Source organism: Coregonus clupeaformis, unplaced genomic scaffold, assembly GCF_020615455.1.
Source record: "Coregonus clupeaformis isolate EN_2021a unplaced genomic scaffold, ASM2061545v1 scaf0141, whole genome shotgun sequence".
NCBI classification, from domain to species: Eukaryota; Metazoa; Chordata; class Actinopteri; order Salmoniformes; family Salmonidae; genus Coregonus; species Coregonus clupeaformis.
This window is the reverse complement of record NW_025533596.1, coordinates 486,742-506,620: the sequence shown is the minus strand read 5'-3', so window position 1 is coordinate 506,620 and position 19,879 is coordinate 486,742. Positions and strand designations below refer to the sequence as shown.

General features: G+C 45.1%; 1 protein-coding gene across 1 annotated transcript in view; it reads left to right on the top strand.

The window, feature by feature from the left end:
* Window positions 1–18,565, top strand: part of LOC121548530 (regulator of G-protein signaling 6-like) — a 146,596-nt gene extending 128,031 nt beyond the window's left edge. The window contains exons 11-18 of the mRNA XM_041859995.1: window positions 541–639; window positions 5,390–5,451; window positions 8,013–8,123; window positions 10,602–10,727; window positions 12,032–12,218; window positions 14,566–14,649; window positions 15,993–16,052; window positions 17,749–18,565. Coding sequence (XP_041715929.1) covers window positions 541–639; window positions 5,390–5,451; window positions 8,013–8,123; window positions 10,602–10,727; window positions 12,032–12,218; window positions 14,566–14,649; window positions 15,993–16,052; window positions 17,749–17,799 — 780 coding nt within the window. The 3' untranslated portion in view covers window positions 17,800–18,565. The remainder of the gene's footprint in view (window positions 1–540; window positions 640–5,389; window positions 5,452–8,012; window positions 8,124–10,601; window positions 10,728–12,031; window positions 12,219–14,565; window positions 14,650–15,992; window positions 16,053–17,748) is intronic.
* The last annotated feature ends 1,314 nt before the right edge of the window (window positions 18,566–19,879 follow it).

The window sequence follows — 19,879 nt, the reverse complement described above, 5'->3', positions numbered from 1 at the left end:
TTTCTCTCTCCTTCTCTCCATCCCCCTGATTTCTCTCTCCTTCTCTCCATCCCCCTGATTTCTCTCTCCTTCTCTCCATCCCCCTGATTTCTCTCTCCTTCTCTCCATCCCCCTGATTTCTCTCTCCTTCTCTCCATCCCCCCTGATTTCTCTCTCCTTCTCTCCATCCCCCTGATTTCTCTCTCCTTCTCTCCATCCCCCTGATTTCTCTCTCCTTCTCTCCATCCCCCTGATTTCTATCTCCTTCTCTCCATCCCCCTGATTTCTCTCTCCTTCTCTCCATCCCCCTGATTTCTCTCTCCTTCTCTCCATCCCCCTGATTTCTATCTCCTTCTCTCCATCCCCCTGATTTCTATCTCCTTCTCTCCATCCCCCTGATTTCTCTCTCCTTCTCTCCATCCCCCTGATTTCTCTCTCCTTCTCTCCATCCCCCTGATTTCTCTCTCCTTCTCTCCATCCCCCTGATTTCTCTCTCCTTCTCTCCATCCCCCTGATTTCTCTCTCCTTCTCTCCATCCCCCTGATTTCTCTCTCCTTCCAGTCAGTGTATGGACTGATAGAGGAGGGTCAGTCTCAGAGCCCAGTACACACACCCTCACAAATAGCCAGGAAAGGCACCAAAGAGGACGTGGAGAAAGAGGTACTTCTGTGTCTGTGTGTTCTATTGGATGTTGGATGTTCTATTAGATGTTGGATGTTATGTTGGATGTTGGATGTTATATTAGATGTTAGATGTTCTATTGGATGTTCTATTAGATGTTGGATGTTCTATTAGATGTTGGGTGTTCTGTTGGATGTTGGATGTTCTATTAGATGTTGGATGTTCTATTGGATGTTCTATTAGATGTTGGATGTTCTGTTGGATGTTGGATGTTCTATTAGATGTTGGATGTTCTGTTGGATGTTGGATGTTCTATTAGATGTTAGATGTTCTATTGGATGTTCTATTAGATGTTGGATGTTCTGTTGGATGTTGGATGTTCTATTAGATGTTGGATGTTCTATTGGATGTTCTATTAGATGTTGGATGTTCTAATGGATGTTTTGTTAGATGTTGGATGTTCTGTTGGATGTTCTATTGTACATATGTCAAACACAAGGCCCGATTCAGCACGTGACACATTCCTATCTGGCACGCACAATGACTTGGGTTGTCAATTCACTTTGACACACTTCCATACTGCCAGCAATGCGCTGCACTACAAGTCACAGCAAGCACTGCCAACGTGTTGCACGCCAAATGGCAATGCATTGCCACCCACACACCCCTCCTCCCAGACCCACACACACCCACACACGAGCCAGCCAGTGCACTGTATCATATCACTAATGGCACTGACAAAAATCTTCTACCGGACTGAAAGTTTAAAGGTGTTGATTCCAACGGGTCATTACTGTAGCCTACAGAAAATGTCATCTTGGTTGTCAAAAAGTTATAAGTTAAAGGATTCACACTACTAAATCACTGCTAAAGGACAATAGGACATACAAGGGAGTATAAATGAGTCAACAGTTGAGTCATCTACTTTATGAAAGTATAGCCTGATGCGCTGGCATCGGTGAATTCAACTTCAATTGCGCTGCATTCGTGTGTCCCGTTTTACGGCGCACAGCGGAGGGAAAGTGTACAGACACATACCACAGTCCTAGATAGGCTGAAACATACCACAGTCCTAGATAGGATGAAACATACCACAGTCCTAGATAGGATGAAACATACCACAGTCCTAGATAGGCTGAAACATACCACAGTCCTAGATAGGATGAAACATACCACAGTCCTAGATAGGCTGAAACATACCACAGTCCTAGATAGGCTGAAACATACCACAGTCCTAGATATAATAATAATAATAATAATATGCCATTTAGCAGACGCTTTTATCCAAAGCGACTTACAGTCATGCGTGCATACATTTTTTTTTTGTGTATGGGTGGTCCCGGGGATCGAACCCACTACCTTGGAGTTACAAGCGCCGTGCTCTACCAGCTGAGCTACAGATAGGCTGAAACATACCACAGTCCTAGATAGGCTGAAACATACCACAGTCCTAGATAGGCTGAAACATGCCACAGTCCTAGATAGGATGAAACATACCACAGTCCTAGATAGGCTGAAACATACCACAGTCCTAGATAGGCTGAAACATACCACAGTCCTAGATAGGCTGACACATACCACAGTCCTAGATAGGATGAAACATACCACAGTCCTAGATAGGCTGAAACATACCACAGTCCTAGATAGGCTGAAACATACCACAGTCCTAGATAGGCTGAAACATACCACAGTCCTAGATAGGCTGAAACATACCACAGTCCTAGATAGGCTGACACATGCCACAGTCCTAGATAGGCTGAAACATACCACAGTCCTAGATAGGCTGAAACATACCACAGTCCTAGATAGGCTGAAACATACCACAGTCCTAGATAGGCTGAAACATACCACAGTCCTAGATATATATAATATGCCATTTACAGACGCTTTTATCCACGACTTACAGTCATCGTGCATACATGTGGGTGGTCCCGAGGATCGAACCCACTACCTTGGAGTTACGTGCTCTACCCTGAGCTACAGATAGGCTGAAACATACCACAGTCCTAGATAGGCTGAAACATACCACAGTCCTAGATAGGCTGAAACATACCACAGTCCTAGATAGGCTGAAACATGCCACAGTCCTAGATAGGATGAAACATACCACAGTCCTAGATAGGCTGAAACATACCACAGTCCTAGATAGGCTGAAACATACCACAGTCCTAGATAGGCTGACACATACCACAGTCCTAGATAGGATGAAACATACCACAGTCCTAGATAGGCTGAAACATACCACAGTCTTAGATAGGCTGAAACATACCACAGTCCTAGATAGGCTGAAACATACCACAGTCCTAGATAGGCTGAAACATACCACAGTCCTAGATAGGCTGACACATGCCACAGTCCTAGATAGGCTGGAAACATACCACAGTCCTAGATAGGCTGAAACATACCACAGTCCTAGATAGGCTGAAACATACCACAGTCCTAGATAGGCTGAAACATACCACAGTCCTAGATAGGCTGACACATACCACAGTCCTAGATAGGCTGACACATGCCACAGTCCTAGATAGGATGAAACATACCACAGTCCTACATAGGCTGACACATGCCACAGTCCTAGATAGGCTGAAACATACCACAGTCCTAGATAGGCTGAAACATACCACAGTCCTAGATAGGCTGAAACATACCACAGTCCTAGATAGGCTGAAACATACCACAGTCCTAGATAGGCTGACACATGCCACAGTCCTAGATAGGCTGACACATGCCACAGTCCTAGATAGGCTGACACATACCACAGTCCTAGATAGGCTGAAACATACCACAGTCCTAGATAGGATGAAACATACCACAGTCCTAGATAGGCTGAAACATGCCACAGTCCTAGATAGGCTGACACATGCCACAGTCCTAGATAGGCTGACACATACCACAGTCCTAGATAGGCTGAAACATACCACAGTCCTAGATAGGATGAAACATACCACAGTCCTAGATAGGCTGACACATACCACAGTCCTAGATAGGCTGACACATGCCACAGTCCTAGATAGGCTGACACATGCCACAGTCCTAGATAGGATGAAACATACCACAGTCCTAGATAGGCTGAAACATACCACAGTCCTAGATAGGCTGAAACATACCACAGTCCTAGATAGGCTGACACATGCCACAGTCCTAGATAGGATGAAACATACCACAGTCCTAGATAGGCTGAAACATACCACAGTCCTAGATAGGCTGACACATGCCACAGTCCTAGATAGGCTGAAACATACCACAGTCCTAGATAGGATGAAACATACCACAGTCCTAGATAGGCTGAAACATACCACAGTCCTAGATAGGCTGAAACATACCACAGTCCTAGATAGGCTGAAACATGCCACAGTCCTAGATAGGATGAAACATACCACAGTCCTAGATAGGCTGAAACATACCACAGTCCTAGATAGGCTGGAAACATACCACAGTCCTAGATAGGCTGAAACATACCACAGTCCTAGATAGGCTGAAACATACCACAGTCCTAGATAGGCTGAAACATACCACAGTCCTAGATAGGCTGACACATGCCACAGTCCTAGATAGGCTGAAACATACCACAGTCCTAGATAGGCTGAAACATACCACAGTCCTAGATAGGCTGAAACATACCACAGTCCTAGATAGGCTGAAACATACCACAGTCCTAGATAGGCTGACACATACCACAGTCCTAGATAGGCTGACACATGCCACAGTCCTAGATAGGATGAAACATACCACAGTCCTACATAGGCTGACACATGCCACAGTCCTAGATAGGCTGAAACATACCACAGTCCTAGATAGGCTGAAACATACCACAGTCCTAGATAGGCTGAAACATACCACAGTCCTAGATAGGCTGAAACATACCACAGTCCTAGATAGGCTGACACATGCCACAGTCCTAGATAGGCTGCTAAAATATTGCAGTCTGGCTTCGGTTTTGAAAGAAAAAAAGGAAAAACATATTTTAAAGTTGAAATGTTACAACAACCTATAGTTACCTTTTTGTTATTTGGAGTTATTAAATACTTTTTGATGAGGGTCGCAGCATATTATCTGCAAGCATAGCAGCAAAGGCTGGACGAATATTTATCAAATGTTTTGTTTTAATTATGTTAAAATGCTATATAAAGCATCCTTTGTACAAAAGTGGACATTGTAAAGGGCCATATTTTTTGTAATAAAACAGTGGCCAGTTTGGGCCAGTGTTATGCAAGTTCTATGTCTGGCCAGCAAATTCGTTGTGTTTTTTCAGCATGGCCCTTACGCTGATTGAGTTTGACACCCCTGGGCTATTGGATGTTGGATGTTGTATTGGATGTTCTACTAGATGTTGGATATTCAAATGTGGATGTTCTATTAGATGTTGGATGTTCTATTGGATGTTGGATGTTCAATTGGATGTTGGATGTTCAATTGGATGTTGGATGTTCTATTGGATGTTGGATGTTATATTGGATGTTGGATGTTCTATTGGATGTTGGATGTTCTATTGGATGTTATATTAGAGGTTCTATTGATGTTATATTGGATGTTGGCTGTTCTATTGGATGTTGGCTGTTCTATTGGATGTTGGATGTTATGTTGGATGTTCCATTCGATGTTGGATGTTGTATTGGATGTTATATTAGATGTCCTAAGATGTACTTTATCAATTAAAATGTAATCCACACAATATACAATGTTCTTGTAATCACAAGAACATAGCTCTGAGTTTATCAATTAGAAACCAGTTTTAATTGTAATCAATGAATAATGATGTCTATTATTTTTCCTCCACATCCCTGTTCAGATTGTGTTTCTTAACAGCCAGTTGGACAGACACTGTATGAAGGTTTCTAAAGTGGCTGAGAGGTAGGTATGATCAAAGCTCCACCATCTCACCTATAAAGCATATCCTGTCATAAAGCACATTGACGTTGATAAATCAACACATATATATTGTATCAACCGGTGTGGAATTCCAGAGCTCTGAATAGAAGAAACCACCCTCCTCCCTTCCTCTGCACTCCTCCAACCCCAGTCCATCTTAACCCTTTGGCTCGGTAGCCTCACTAGCCCCAGTCCATGCAGCTTTCCAGTTAATCCTGGGTCTGCAGTGGAGTGTTGTTAAGCCGCTTGCCCACAGCACCAGCACAGAGACTGTGATTACTCCAGGGGTCATCTGGTGGGCTGGTGGGTGACCTTTGACCCTTGTCATAGAGCTGGGAATGATTGGGGGCTCAGCCTTAGGCAAGGTCAAGGGGCAAGGTACAGGCTGGAGGGCAGGACTGAAGTGGGTTATGGTTTCTGAATGTGACCTTCTACCAGGGATTGTGTGTGTGTGTGTGTGTGTGTGTGTGTGTGTGTGTGTGTGTGTTTCTAATAATTCCTTTAAAGAGCTCATGGCCAGTGTCGCTATGGTGATGCAGGTAGGGTGTTTGAAACTGGGCTTGCACTGTGGTGGAAACTGCTGTTGGCTCACCAGTTTCCATCTAAACTACTGTTGGCTCACCAGTTTCCATCTAAACTACTGTTGGCTCACCAGTTTCCATCTAAACTACTGTTGGTTCATCAGTTTCCATCTAAACTACTGTTGGCTCACCAGTTTCCATCTAAACTACTGTTGGCTCACCAGTTTCCATCTAAACTACTGTTGGCACACCAGTTTCCATCTAAACTACTGTTGGCTCACCAGTTTCCATCTAAACTACTGTTGGCTCACCAGTTTCCATCTAAACTACTGTTGGCTCACCATTTTCCATCTAAACTACAGTTGGCTCACCAGTTTCCATCTAAACTACTGTTGGCTCACCAGTTTCCATCTAAACTACTGTTGGCTCACCAGTTTCCATCTAAACTACTGTTGGCTCACCAGTTTCCATCTAAACTACTGTTGGTTCATCAGTTTCCACCCCATCTAAACTACTGTTGGCTCACCCCAGTTTCCATCTAAACTACTGTTGGCTCACCAGTTTCCATCTAAACTACTGTTGGTTCACCAGTTTCCATCTAAACTACTGTTGGCTCACCAGTTTCCATCTAAACTACTGTTGGCTCACCAGTTTCCATCTAAACTACTGTTGGCTCACCAGTTTCCATCTAAACTACTGTTGGCTCACCAGTTTCCATCTAAACTACTGTTGGCTCACCAGTTTCCATCTAAACTACTGTTGGCTCACCAGTTTCCATCTAAACTACTGTTGGCTCACCAGTTTCCATCTAAACTACTGTTGGCTCACCAGTTTCCATCTAAACTACTGTTGGCTCACCAGTTTCCATCTAAACTACTGTTGGCTCACCAGTTTCCATCTAAACTACTGTTGGCTCACCAGTTTCCATCTAAACTACTGTTGGCTCACCAGTTTCCATCTAAACTACTGTTGGCTCACCAGTTTCCATCTAAACTACTGTTGGCTCACCAGTTTCCATCTAAACTACTGTTGGCTCACCAGTTTCCATCTAAACTACTGTTGGCTCACCAGTTTCCATCTAAACTACTGTTGGCTCACCAGTTTCCATCTAAACTACTGCTGGTTCACCAGTTTCCATCTAAACTACTGCTGGTTCACCAGTTTCCATCTAAACTACTGTTGGCTCACCAGTTTCCATCTAAACTACTGTTGGCTCACCAGTTTCCATCTAAACTACTGCTGGTTCACCAGTTTCCATCTAAACTACTGCTGGTTCACCAGTTTCCATCTAAACTACTGTTGGCTCACCAGTTTCCATCTAAACTACTGTTGGCACACCAGTTTCCATCTAAACTACTGCTGGTTCACCAGTTTCCATCTAAACTACTGCTGGTTCACCAGTTTCCATCTAAACTACTGTTGGTTCACCAGTTTCCATCTAAACTACTGTTGGCTCATCAGTTTCCATCTAAACTACTGTTGGCTCACCAGTTTCCATCTAAACTACTGTTGGCTCACCAGTTTCCATCTAAACTACTGTTGGCTCACCAGTTTCCATCTAAACTACTGTTGGCTCACCAGTTTCCATCTAAACTACTGTTGGCTCACCAGTTTCCATCTAAACTACTGTTGGCTCACCAGTTTCCATCTAAACTACTGTTGGCTCACCAGTTTCCATCTAAACAACTGTTGGCTCACCAGTTTCCATCTAAACTACTGTTGGCTCACCAGTTTCCATCTAAACTACTGTTGGCTCACCAGTTTCCATCTAAACTACTGTTGGCTCACCAGTTTCCATCTAAACTGCTGTTGGCTCACCAGTTTCCATCTAAACTACTGTTGGCTCACCAGTTTCCATCTAAACTACTGTTGGCTCACCAGTTTCCATCTAAACTACTGTTGGCTCACCAGTTTCCATCTAAACTACTGTTGGCTCACCAGTTTCCATATCCACATCTGACTGATCATGTGTCAGTCTTCACAATGTCCATCTCTGTGTGTTGTCTGTTGTGTTGCTGTCAGTCTGATGTCTTACACAGAGCAGTACCAGGAGTATGACCCGTTGGTGGTGTCACCAGAACCCTCCAACCCCTGGACTAGTGACGACCTCTCATTCTGGGACCTGGAGGCCAGGTGAGAACCACAACACCCAGAATCAAGTAATACTAAGGTCTTGTAAAAAAGGTATTTGGTTGCATGGTTTGCAAGGGCATCAACTACAAAAGGAAACACCCAAACTCACAGGAAATACTTCCAGGAAGTGAAGCCTTTTCCTTTTCTAGCCCACAGCCTTTCCACTGCAAAATCACCGTCAGTGACCGAATGGAACACAGGGCAAGGACAAGCTATCGTCCTATATCATTCCTATATAGTGACTTCAAAGTACCAGATTTACAGATAGCTATCTATCTCGCCTATGCTGTGTCTCACATAATCACCTTTAGACTTAGAAAAGAGCAATGACCTCCCATCGTCCTATATCTTTATTAAATACAGATATAAAATATATATTCAGGGCTAGACTAGGCTGTCACCCAGCACAGTGTAGTTCTGGAAGCCTTGGGTCTCCTTATGTAGAGGTTAATCAACCAGACGTATACCGTATTTTCCCGCACTATAAGGCGCACCGGAGTATAAGCCGCAGCAGCTAATTTGAATGAATATTGAATGATGTGTACATATATAAGCCGCACTGGACTATAAGCCGCAGGTGTTTTAATGTTTAATTACCATATGTAAGGGTTCGTGCACAGAGGGGATTGTCGGGAAAGAGACAAACTGTCTCGCTCTCGTAATGTCTGTCTGTCTTGCTCTCGTTCTGTCTCTCGTTCTGTCTCTCGTACCACTCTCGGTTCCACTTTTACTTTTGCGCGCTACCTGTCTCACTCTTTTCCGGCCTCCAGCTTTTCCTGCTGGAGCCCGCCGCTAAAGGTGGGGGGGCGCGGACCGGTCATAGAGCCCATAGAGTTCAAGTTGGTGGACTGTAACCTGTAAAATCCATAGATTTAGGAGGTCTTCTAGTGGCCGTTAGCTGTAAAAATCCATAGATTAGCCGCACCGTTATATAAGCGAAGGGGCGAAAAATAGCTGTTTCAGACTGTTTGAGACGGTTAATCATTGAGACTAATTTAGCTTCATGATCCTGTTTAGATGTTACATTAAGTACAGTTTCGAGACATGTCTTCCAGACTGTTTGAGATTAGAGACTGTGTCAGACCTGCTTACAGTACTGTCTTCAACTGTTTCAGACTGCTTGTCCAGACTGTCAACTGTTTCAGACTGTTTGAGACTGTTTGAGACTGTTTGAGACTGTTTGAGTCTGTTTCAGATCACAGACAGTTTGAGACTGTTTGAGACTGTTTGAGACTGTTTGAGACTATTTGAGATCAGAGACTGTTTCAGACTGTTTCAGACGGTTTCAAACCGTTTGAGATCAGAGACGGTTTCAGACTGTTTCAGATTGTTTGAGATCAGAGACAGTTTGAGATCAGAGACTGTTTGAGACTGTTTGAGACTGTTGGAGACTGTTTGAGATGTTTGAGATCGCACATTGTTTGAGACTGTTTCAGAATGTTTCAGACTGTTTGAGATCAGAGACTGTTTCAGACTGTTTGAGATCAGAGACTGTTTCAGACTGTTTGAGATCAGAGACTGTTTCAGACTGTTTGAGATCAGAGACTATTTCCGACTGTTTGAGATCAGAGACTGTTTCAGACTGTTTGAGATCAGAGACTGTTTGAGACTGTTTCAGAATGTTTCAGACTGTTTGAGATCAGAGACTGTTTCAGACTGTTTGAGATCAGAGACTGTTTCAGACTGTTTGAGATCAGAGACTGTTTCAGACTGTTTGAGATCAGAGACTATTTCCGACTGTTTGAGATCAGAGACTGTTTCCGACTGTTTGATATGTTTGAGATCACAGACAGTTTCAGACTGTTTCAGACTGTTTCAGATCACAGTATTCATTTTTCCTGTGTATCTATTTTTTAAATCTCTTGATCTTTCATGAATTCAAACTTTTTCTCCCTCCTCGTTATCCTGTGTCCAACTCTCTCCTTCTCTCCCTCTCCCCTCTCTCTCCCCTCTCTCCCTACCCCCTCTCCCTCTCCCCTCTCTTCCTACCCCCTCTCCCCCTCTCTCTCGCTCTCTTTATCTCCCTACCCCCCTCTCTCTCTCCCCTCTCTCCCTACCCCCTCCCTCTCCCCTCTCTTCCTACCCCCTCTCTCCCTCTCCCCTCTCCCCTCTCTCCCTGCCCCCTCTCTCCCTCTCCCCTCTCTCCCTACCCCCTCTTTCTCTCTCCCCTCTCTCCATCTTCCCTCTCTCCCTACCCCCTCTCTCTCTCCCCTCTCTCCCAACCCCCCTCTCTCCTTCTCCCCTCTCTCCCTACCCCCTCTCTCACTCTCCCCTCTCTACCTACCCCTCTCTCCCTAACCCCTCTCTCCCTCTCCCATCTCTCCCTCTCCCCTCTCTCCCTACCCCCTCTCTCCCTCTTCCCTCTCTCCCATACCCCTCTCTCACTCTCCCCTCTCTCCTTACCCCCTCTCTCCCCTCTCACCCTACCCCCTCTCTCCCACTCTCCTCTCTCCCTCTCCCCTCTCTCCCTCCCCTCAGTAAGGACCCCAGTCAACGGAGGGTGAGGAAGTGGGGTTTCTCTCTAGAAGAAGCTCTGAAGGATCCGGCAGGACGAGACCAGTTCCTCAAGTTCCTGGAATCAGAGTTCAGCTCAGAAAACCTACAGTTAGTCACATAGAACACTCCTCTCCTCTCCTTCTTTCATTCACACATCCTTTATCTCATCCCATCCATATTTCCTCTCACCTGATCCCCTCATCCTATCCCTCCATTTTCCCTCCCTTCCTCTCACCATCTCCTCCTTCCATCCCTCCTTCCTTATCCCTCTTCATCTCCCATCACCTGATCCCTTAGCTTCATCCCATCCCTCCATTCTTCTCCTTCCCCAGTTCTCCTCATCCTCTTCCATCCATCCCCTACCGCCATATTTTCCTTTCATCTTCCCTTCATCTCCTACATCTTTCCTTTCCTCTTCCCATCCCTCTGTTTGAAAGTTCACCCTCACTACCTCTACCCTTACTACCTCTACCCTCACTACCTCTACCCTCACTACCTCTACCCTCACTACCTTTACCCTCACTACCTCTACCCTTACTACCTCTACCCTCACTACCTCTACCCTCACTACCTCTACCTTCACTACCTCTACCCTCACTACCTCTACCCTCACTACCTTTACCCTCACTACCTCTACCATCACTACCTCTACCCTCACTACCTCTACCCTCACTACCTCTACCTTGTGTGTGAGTATGTGTGTCCCCTGAAGGCATGTTCTGATGAAGGGCTCTACTAAAGATGATAACAGGGTTGTGGACTGGAGAGATAACCAAGGTCGCTGGAGCCTTGGGGCTACTGAGGACGGACGGACACAACCTTATCTCTCTCCACTATCTCACCCTCTATTCAATCCACCTCTTTAATTACTTTGTTTTTAGTTTTTCCGAAAGGTTGGTGCTGTCATGTAATATTGTGTAACCCCTATACAGGTTCTGGTTGGTGCTGTAATATTGTGTAACCCCTATACAGGTTCTGGTTGGTGCTGTAATATTGTGTAACCCCTATACAGGTTCTGGTTGGTGCTGTAATATTGTGTAACCCCTATACAGGTTCTGGTTGGTTCAGTAATATTGTGTAACCCCTATACAGGTTCTGGTTGGTGCTGTAATATTGTGTAACCCCTATACAGGTTCTGGTTGGTTCAGTAATATTGTGTAACCCCTATACAGGTTCTGGTTGGTGCTGTAATATTGTGTAACCCCTATACAGGTTCTGGTTGGTGCTGTAATATTGTGTAACCCCTATACAGGTTCTGGTTGGTGCTGTAATATTGTGTAACCCCTATACATGTTCTGGTTGGTGCTGTAATATTGTGTAACCCCTATACAGGTTCTGGTTGGTGCTGTAATATTGTGTAACCCCTATACAGGTTCTGGTTGGTGCTGTAATATTGTGTAACCCCTATACAGGTTCTGGTTGGCGGTGCAGGATCTGAAGAGGCAGCCTCTGGAGAATGTGGCAGAGCGGGCTCAGGAGATCTGGACAGAGTTTCTGGCAGAAGGCGCTCCCAGTTCCATCAACCTGGACTCACACAGCTACGAACGCACCAGCACCAACCTTAAAGACCCGGGACGATACAGCTACGAAGACGCACAGGTGCATTATATTACAGACAGACAAACAGACAGACAGACAGACAGGTCCATTATATAACAGACCCTGGACGATACAGCTATGAAGATGAACATGTATATTATATTACAGACAGACAGACAGACAGACAGACAGGTACATTATATTACAGACAGACAGAGAGATAGGTTCATTATATTACAGATAGACAGAGAGACAGGTTCATTATATTACAGACAGACAGACAGACAGGTTCATTATATTACAGACAGACAGACAGACAGACAGGTTCATTATATTACAGACAGACAGGTTCATTATATTACAGACAGACAGAGAGACAGGTTCATTATATTACAGACAGACAGAGAGAGAGACAGGTTCATTATATTACAGACAGACAGACAGACAGACAGGTTCATTATATTACAGACAGACAGAGAGACAGGTTCATTATATTACAGACAGACAGACAGACAGGTTCATTATATTACAGACAGACAGACAGACAGGTTCATTATATTACAGACAGACAGGTTCATTATATTACAGACAGACAGAGAGACAGGTTCATTATATTACAGACAGACAAACAGACAGGTTCATTATATTACAGACAGACAGAGAGACAGGTTCATTATATTACAGACAGACAGGTTCATTATATTACAGACAGACAGACAGACAGACAGACAGGTTCATTATATTACAGACAGACAGAGAGACAGGTTCATTATATTACAGACAGACAGACAGACAGACAGGTTCATTATATTACAGACAGACAGACAGACAGGTTCATTATATTACAGACAGACAGAGAGACAGGTTCATTATATTACAGACAGACAGACAGACAGACAGGTTCATTATATTACAGACAGACAGAGAGACAGGTTCATTATATTACAGACAGACAGAGAGACAGGTTCATTATATTACAGATAGACAGACAGACAGATTCATTATATTACAGACAGACAGACAGACAGACAGACAGACAGACAGGTTCATTATATTACAGACAGACAGACAGGTTCATTATATTACAGATAGACAGAGAGACAGGTTCATTATATTACAGACAGACAGACAGACAGGTTCATTATATTACAGACAGACAGAGAGACAGGTTCATTATATTACAGACAGACAGACAGACAGGTTCATTATATTACAGACAGACAGAGAGACAGGTTCATTATATTACAGACAGACAGACAGACATGTTCATTATATTACAGATAGACAGAGAGACAGGTTCAGTATATTACAGACAGACAGGTTCATTATTTTACAGACAGACAGAGAGACAGGTTCATTATATTACAGACAGACAGACAGACAGGTTCATTATATTACAGACAGACAGAGAGACAGGTTCATTATATTACAGATAGACAGAGAGACAGGTTCATTATATTACAGACAGACAGACAGACAGACAGGTTCTATATATTACAGACAGACAGAGAGACAGGTTCATTATATTACAGATAGACAGACAGACAGGTTCATTATATTACAGACAGACAGAGAGACAGGTTCAGTATATTACAGATAGAGAGAGAGACAGGTTCATTATATTACAGACAGACAGGTTCATTATATTACAGACAGACAGACAGACAGGTTCATTATATTACAGACAGACAGACAGACAGGTTCATTATATTACAGATAGACAGAAATTATATTACATTATATAAGCTAGGAGGAAGAGAAGGATGTAGAAAGAGGGAGGGACACAGAAAGGGGAGGGGTTAGAAAGAGGGAGGGACACAGAAAGGGGATGGGTTAGAAAGAGGGAGGGACACAGAAAGGGGAGGGGTTATAAAGAGGGAGGGACACAGAAAGGGGATGGGTTATAAAGAGGGAGGGACACAGAAAGGGGAGGGGTTATAAAGAGGGAGGGACACTGAAAGGGGAGGGGTTAGAAAGAGGGAGGGACACAGAAAGGGGAGGGGATAGAAAGAGGGAGGGACACAGAAAGAGGAGGGGATAGAAAGAGGGAGGGACACTGAAAGGGGAGGGGTTAGAAAGAGGGCGGGACACAGAAAGAGGAGGGGATAGAAAGAGGGAGGGACACTGAAAGGGGAGGGTTAGAAAGAGGGAGGGACACAGAAAGAGGAGGGGATAGAAAGAGGGAGGGACACTGAAAGGGGAGGGGTTAGAAAGAGGGAGGGACACCGAAGGGGAGGGGTTAGAAAGAGGGAGGGACACAGAAGGGGAGGGGTTAGAAAGAGGGAGGGACACAGAAAGGGGAGAAGTTAGAAAGAGGGAGGGACACAGAAAGGGAGAAAAAAGACTAACACCGCATACCGCTAAAACACAAAACTGATCTCTGTCTCCTCCCTCTCTCCTGTTTCAGGACCACATCTATAAGCTGATGAAGAGTGACAGCTACACACGTTACCTCCGCTCCAATGCTTACCAGGAGCTTCTGATGATGAAGGTGTGTGTGTGTTTGTGCTAGTCTCCTTTTGCCTGGAGCAGACTGCAGTTAGACGCCATTCCTCAGCATCCAAGGTAGTGAAGCTCTGCCCTCTGCTGGAGATGTCCAGGTTCTGCAGTCAGTGACTTGGTAAACGACTTTATAGTCTGTACCAGAGATATCAGTGACTTGGTAAACTACTGTTTAGTCTGAACCAGTGATATCAGTGACTTGGTAAACTACTGTTTAGTCTGAACCAGAGATATCAGTGACTTGGTAAACTACTGTTTAGTCTGAACCAGTGATATCAGTGACTTGGTAAACTACTGTTTAGTCTGAACCAGAGATATCAGTGACTTGGTAAATTACTGTTTAGTCTGAACCAGTGATATCAGTGACTTGGTAAACTACTGTTTAGTCTGAACCAGTGATATCAGTGACTTGGTAAACTACTGTTTAGTCTGAACCAGTGATATCAGTGACTTGGTAAACTACTCTTTAGTCTGAACCAGAGATATCAGTGACTTGGTAAACTACTGTTTAGTCTGAACCAGTGATATCAGTGACTTGGTAAACTACTGTTTAGTCTGAACCAGTGATATCAGTGACTTGGTAAACTACTGTTTAGTCTGAACCAGTGATATCAGTGACTTGGTAAACTACTGTTTAGTCTGTACCAGAGATATCAGTGACTTGGTAAACTACTGTTTAGTCTGAACCAGTGATATCAGTGACTTGGTAAACTACTGTTTAGTCTGAACCAGTGATATCAGTGACTTGGTAAACTACTGTTTAGTCTGAACCAGTGATATCAGTGACTTGGTAAACTACTGTTTAGTCTGAACCAGTGATATCAGTGACTTGGTAAACTACTGTTTAGTCTGAACCAGAGATATCAGTGACTTGGTAAACTACTGTTTAGTCTGAACCAGTGATATCAGTGACTTGGTAAACTACTGTTTAGTCTGAACCAGAGATATCAGTGACTTGGTAAACTACTGTTTAGTCTGAACCAGTGATATCAGTGACTTGGTAAACTACTGTTTAGTCTGTACCAGAGATATCAGTGACTTGGTAAACTACTGTTTAGTCTGTACCAGAGATATCAGTGACTTGGTAAACTACTGTTTAGTCTGAACCAGAGATATCAGTGACTTGGTAAACTACTGTTTAGTCTGAACCAGTGATATCAGTGACTTGGTAAACTACTGTTTAGTCTGTACCAGAGATATCAGTGACTTGGTAAACTACTGTTTAGTCTGAACCAGAGATATCAGTGACTCCTTTACTTTGTTTTCAGCTCCCTTCTTTTTTTTCTTCCATTTCTCCTCTCCCTTCTCTTCCCATGATGCTTTGTGCCCCAGCCTGAGACGGAGCAGCAGCAGGGAAGACGCACCTCTCTGGAGAAGTTCACACGCAGCGTGGTCAGTGGCTCTTCCTCCCTATCTTTCTTTCTTTCAGTCAGTCAGTCAGTCAGTCAGTCAGTCAGTCAGTCAGTCAGTCAGTCAGTCAGTCAGTCAGTCAGTCAGTCAGTCAGTCAGTCAGTCAGTCAGTCAGTCAGTCAGTCAGTCAGTCAGTCAGTCAGTCAGTCGGTCAGTCAGTCGGGTCAGTCAGTCAGTCCTCGGTCAGTCGGTCAGTCAGTCAGTCAGTCGGTCGGTCGGTCAGTCGGTCAGTCGGTCCGTCGTCGGTCGGTCAGTCAGTCAGTCAGTCAGTCGGTCAGTCGGTCAGTCAGTCAGTCCGGTCAGTCAGTCGGTCCGTCAGTCAGTCAGTCAGTCAGTCGGTCAGTCAGTCAGTCGGTCAGTCAGTCAGTCGGTCGGTCGGTCAGTCAGTCAGTCGGTCGTCAGTCAGTCAGTCAGTCGGTCGGTCAGTCAGTCAGTCAGCGGTCAGTCGGTCCGTCGGTCGTCAGTCGGTCAGTCAGTCAGTCAGTCAGTCAGTCAGTCAGTCGGTCAGTCGGTCCGTCAGGTCAGTCAGTCAGTCAGTCAGTCGGTCAGTCGTCGGTCAGTCAGTCAGTCAGTCAGTCAGTCAGTCCGTCAGTCGGTCAGTCAGTCAGTCGGTCAGTCAGTCAGTCAGTCAGTCAGTCAGTCAGTCGGTCAGTCAGTCAGTCGTCGGTCAGTCGGTCAGTCAGTCAGTCGGTCCGTCAGTCAGTCAGTCGGTCAGTCGTCGGTCAGTCAGTCGTCAGTCGGTCGGTCAGTCCGCAGTCGGTCAGTCAGTCGGTCAGTCGCCGTCAGTCGGTCGGTCCGTCAGTCGGTCAGTCAGTCGGTCGGTCAGTCAGTCGGTCAGTCAGTCGGTCAGTCAGTCGCGTCAGTCGGTCGGTCGGTCAGTCGGTCAGTCAGTCGGTCAGTCGGTCGGTCAGTCAGTCGATCCGGTCGGTCAGTCAGTCGGTCAGTCAGTCGGTCAGTCAGTCGGTCAGTCAGTCGGTCGGTCGGTCAGTCAGTCAGTCGGTCAGTCAGTCGGTCGGTCAGTCAGTCGGTCAGTCGGTCGGTCGGTCAGTCGGTCAGTCGTCAGTCGGTCAGTCGGTCAGTCGGTCAGTCGGTCAGTCAGTCAGTCAGTCGGTCGGTCAGTCAGTCAGTCGGTCGGTCAGTCAGTCAGTCGGTCAGTCAGTCAGTCAGTCGGTCAGTCGGTCAGTCGGTCAGTCAGTCGGTCAGTCCGTCAGTCAGTCGGTCGGTCGGTCAGTCAGTCGTCAGTCGGTCAGTCAGTCAGTCCGGTCAGTCAGTCGGTCGGTCGGTCAGTCGTCAGTCGGTCAGTCAGTCAGTCGGTCAGTCGGTCGTCGGTCAGTCAGTCAGTCAGTCAGTCAGTCGGTCGTCGGTCAGTCAGTCAGTCAGTCAGTCAGTCAGTCAGTCGTCAGTCAGTCAGTCAGTCGTCAGTCAGTCAGTCAGTCAGTCGTCAGTCAGTCAGTCGGTCAGTCCGTCAGTCAGTCTGTCCGTCTGTCTGTCTGTCTGTCTGTCTGTCTGTCTGTCTGTCTGTCTGTCTGTCTGTCTGTCTGTCTGTCTGTCTGTCTGTCTGTCTGTCTGTCATCTACACATACTGTAGAGATGAATCCGACCACAACTTTGTTACAAAACTTCTCATCTGAAACCAACAAGGAAACCATCATATTAATTCCCTACTATCTCTCTTCAGGGAAAGTCACTGACGGGCAAACGGCTGACGGGCCTGATGCAGTCGTCCTGACCAGGCCTGGGGCTGGAGTAAGACAGCCATGCCCAGAGGAGCTGCTCCGCTGTGGGGAGAGGGCTGGATGTTGAAACTGAGAGGTCTACCTGGAGCCTGGACACAACGTCGCCCACATAACTGACTCCAGATCAGTTCCCTGAGCTCCAGTGGAGGACAGACAGCATGCAATAAGTAACCTAGATCTGATACGGGGACAGTGCTGTCTTTGCCTGCGTCTCAAATGGCACCCTATTCTCTATATAGTGCACTACTTTTGACCAGAGCCCAATTTTGACTAGAGCGCTAGTTTGTCCATAGGTCTCTGGTCAAAAGTAGTGCACTATAAAGGGAATAGGGTACCATTTGGGACGCTATAATTGTGTAGTTTATCGACATTTCACTCTGCCCGCTACTCTCTCTCTCTCCCTTAGGTTCCTTTTAATCAATTCTATAACCAAATGGAATGTCAGACTTCTTCTACTCTAGCCCAGCTCGTGTTAATACAGTATGATACCTTTATTATAACAGTTACACTGCTATGTTGTTCAATTACAGAAACATTAAAATGCTTAAACGCTTTGACTGATGTCATAATGGATTTAGAATTAGTACTTTATTTCCGATCTTTCACTCACTGGGATCTGCCCGTTAGGAAGTACATGGGAGCGGGGAATGGAATGGAACATAATGAGTGAATACATGTTTGGAAAATCTGTTCGGCTTTTCAGCCTTGATTTTATATACAGTACCAGTCAAAAGGGTTTTTCTTTATTTTTTACTATTTTCTACATTGTAGAATAATAGTGAAGACATCAAAACTATGAAATAACACATATGGAATCATGTAGTAACCAAAAAAAGTGTTAAACAAATCTAAATATATGTTATATTTGAGATTCTTCAAGGTAGCCACACTTTGCCTTGATGACAGCTTTGCACACTCTTGGCATTCTCTCAACCAACTTCACCTGGAATGCTTTTCCAACAGTCTTGAAGGAGTTCCCACATATGCTGAGCACTTGTTGGCTGCTTTTCCTTCACTCTGCGGTCCGACTCATCCCAAACCATCTCAATTTGGTTGCGGTCGGGGGATTGTGGAGGTCATCTGATGCAGCACTCCATCACTCTACTTCTTGGTAAAATAGCCCTTACACAGCCTGAAGGTGTGTTGGGTCATTGTCCTGTTGAAAAACAAATGATAGTCCCACTAAGCCCAAACCAGATGGAATGGCGTATCGCTGGAGAATGCTGTGATAGCCATGCTGGTTAAGTGTACCTTGAATTCTAAATAAATCACAGACAGTGTCACCAGCAAAGCACCCCCACACCATAACACCTCCTCCTCCATGCTTTACGGTGGGAACTACACATGCAGAGATCATCCGTTCACCCACACCGCGTCTCACAAAGACACGGCGGTTGAACCAAAATCTCAAATTTTGACTCCAGACCAAAGGACACATTTCCACCAGTCTAATGTCCATTGTTCGTGTTTCTTGGCCCAAGCAAGTCTATTCTTCTTATTGGTGTCCTTTAGTAGTGGTTTCTTTGCAACAATTCAACCATGAAGGCCTGACTCACACAGTCCCCTCTGAACAGTTGATGTTGAGATGTGTCTGTGACTTGAACTCAGTGAAGCATTTATTTGGGCAGCCATTTCTGAGGCTGGTAGCTCTAATTAACTTATCCTCTGCAGCAGAGGTAACTCTGGGTCTTCCATTCCTGTGGCGGTCCTCATGAGAGCCAGTTTAATCATAGCGCTTGATAGTTTTTGTGACTGCACTTGAAGAAACTTTAAAAGTTCTTGATATTTTCCGTATTGACTGACATTCATGTCTTAAAGTAATGATGGACTGTTGTTTTGCTTTGCTTATTTGAGCTGTTCTTGCCATAATATGGACTTGGTCTTTTACCAAATAGGGCTATCTTCTGTATACCCCCCCCCCCCTACCTTGTCACAACACAACTGATTGGCTCGAACGCATTAAGGAAATAAATTCCATAAATTAACTTTTAACAAGGCACACCTGTTAATTGAAATGCATTCCAGGTGACTACCTCATGAAGCTGGTTGAGAGAATACCAAGCGTATGCAAAG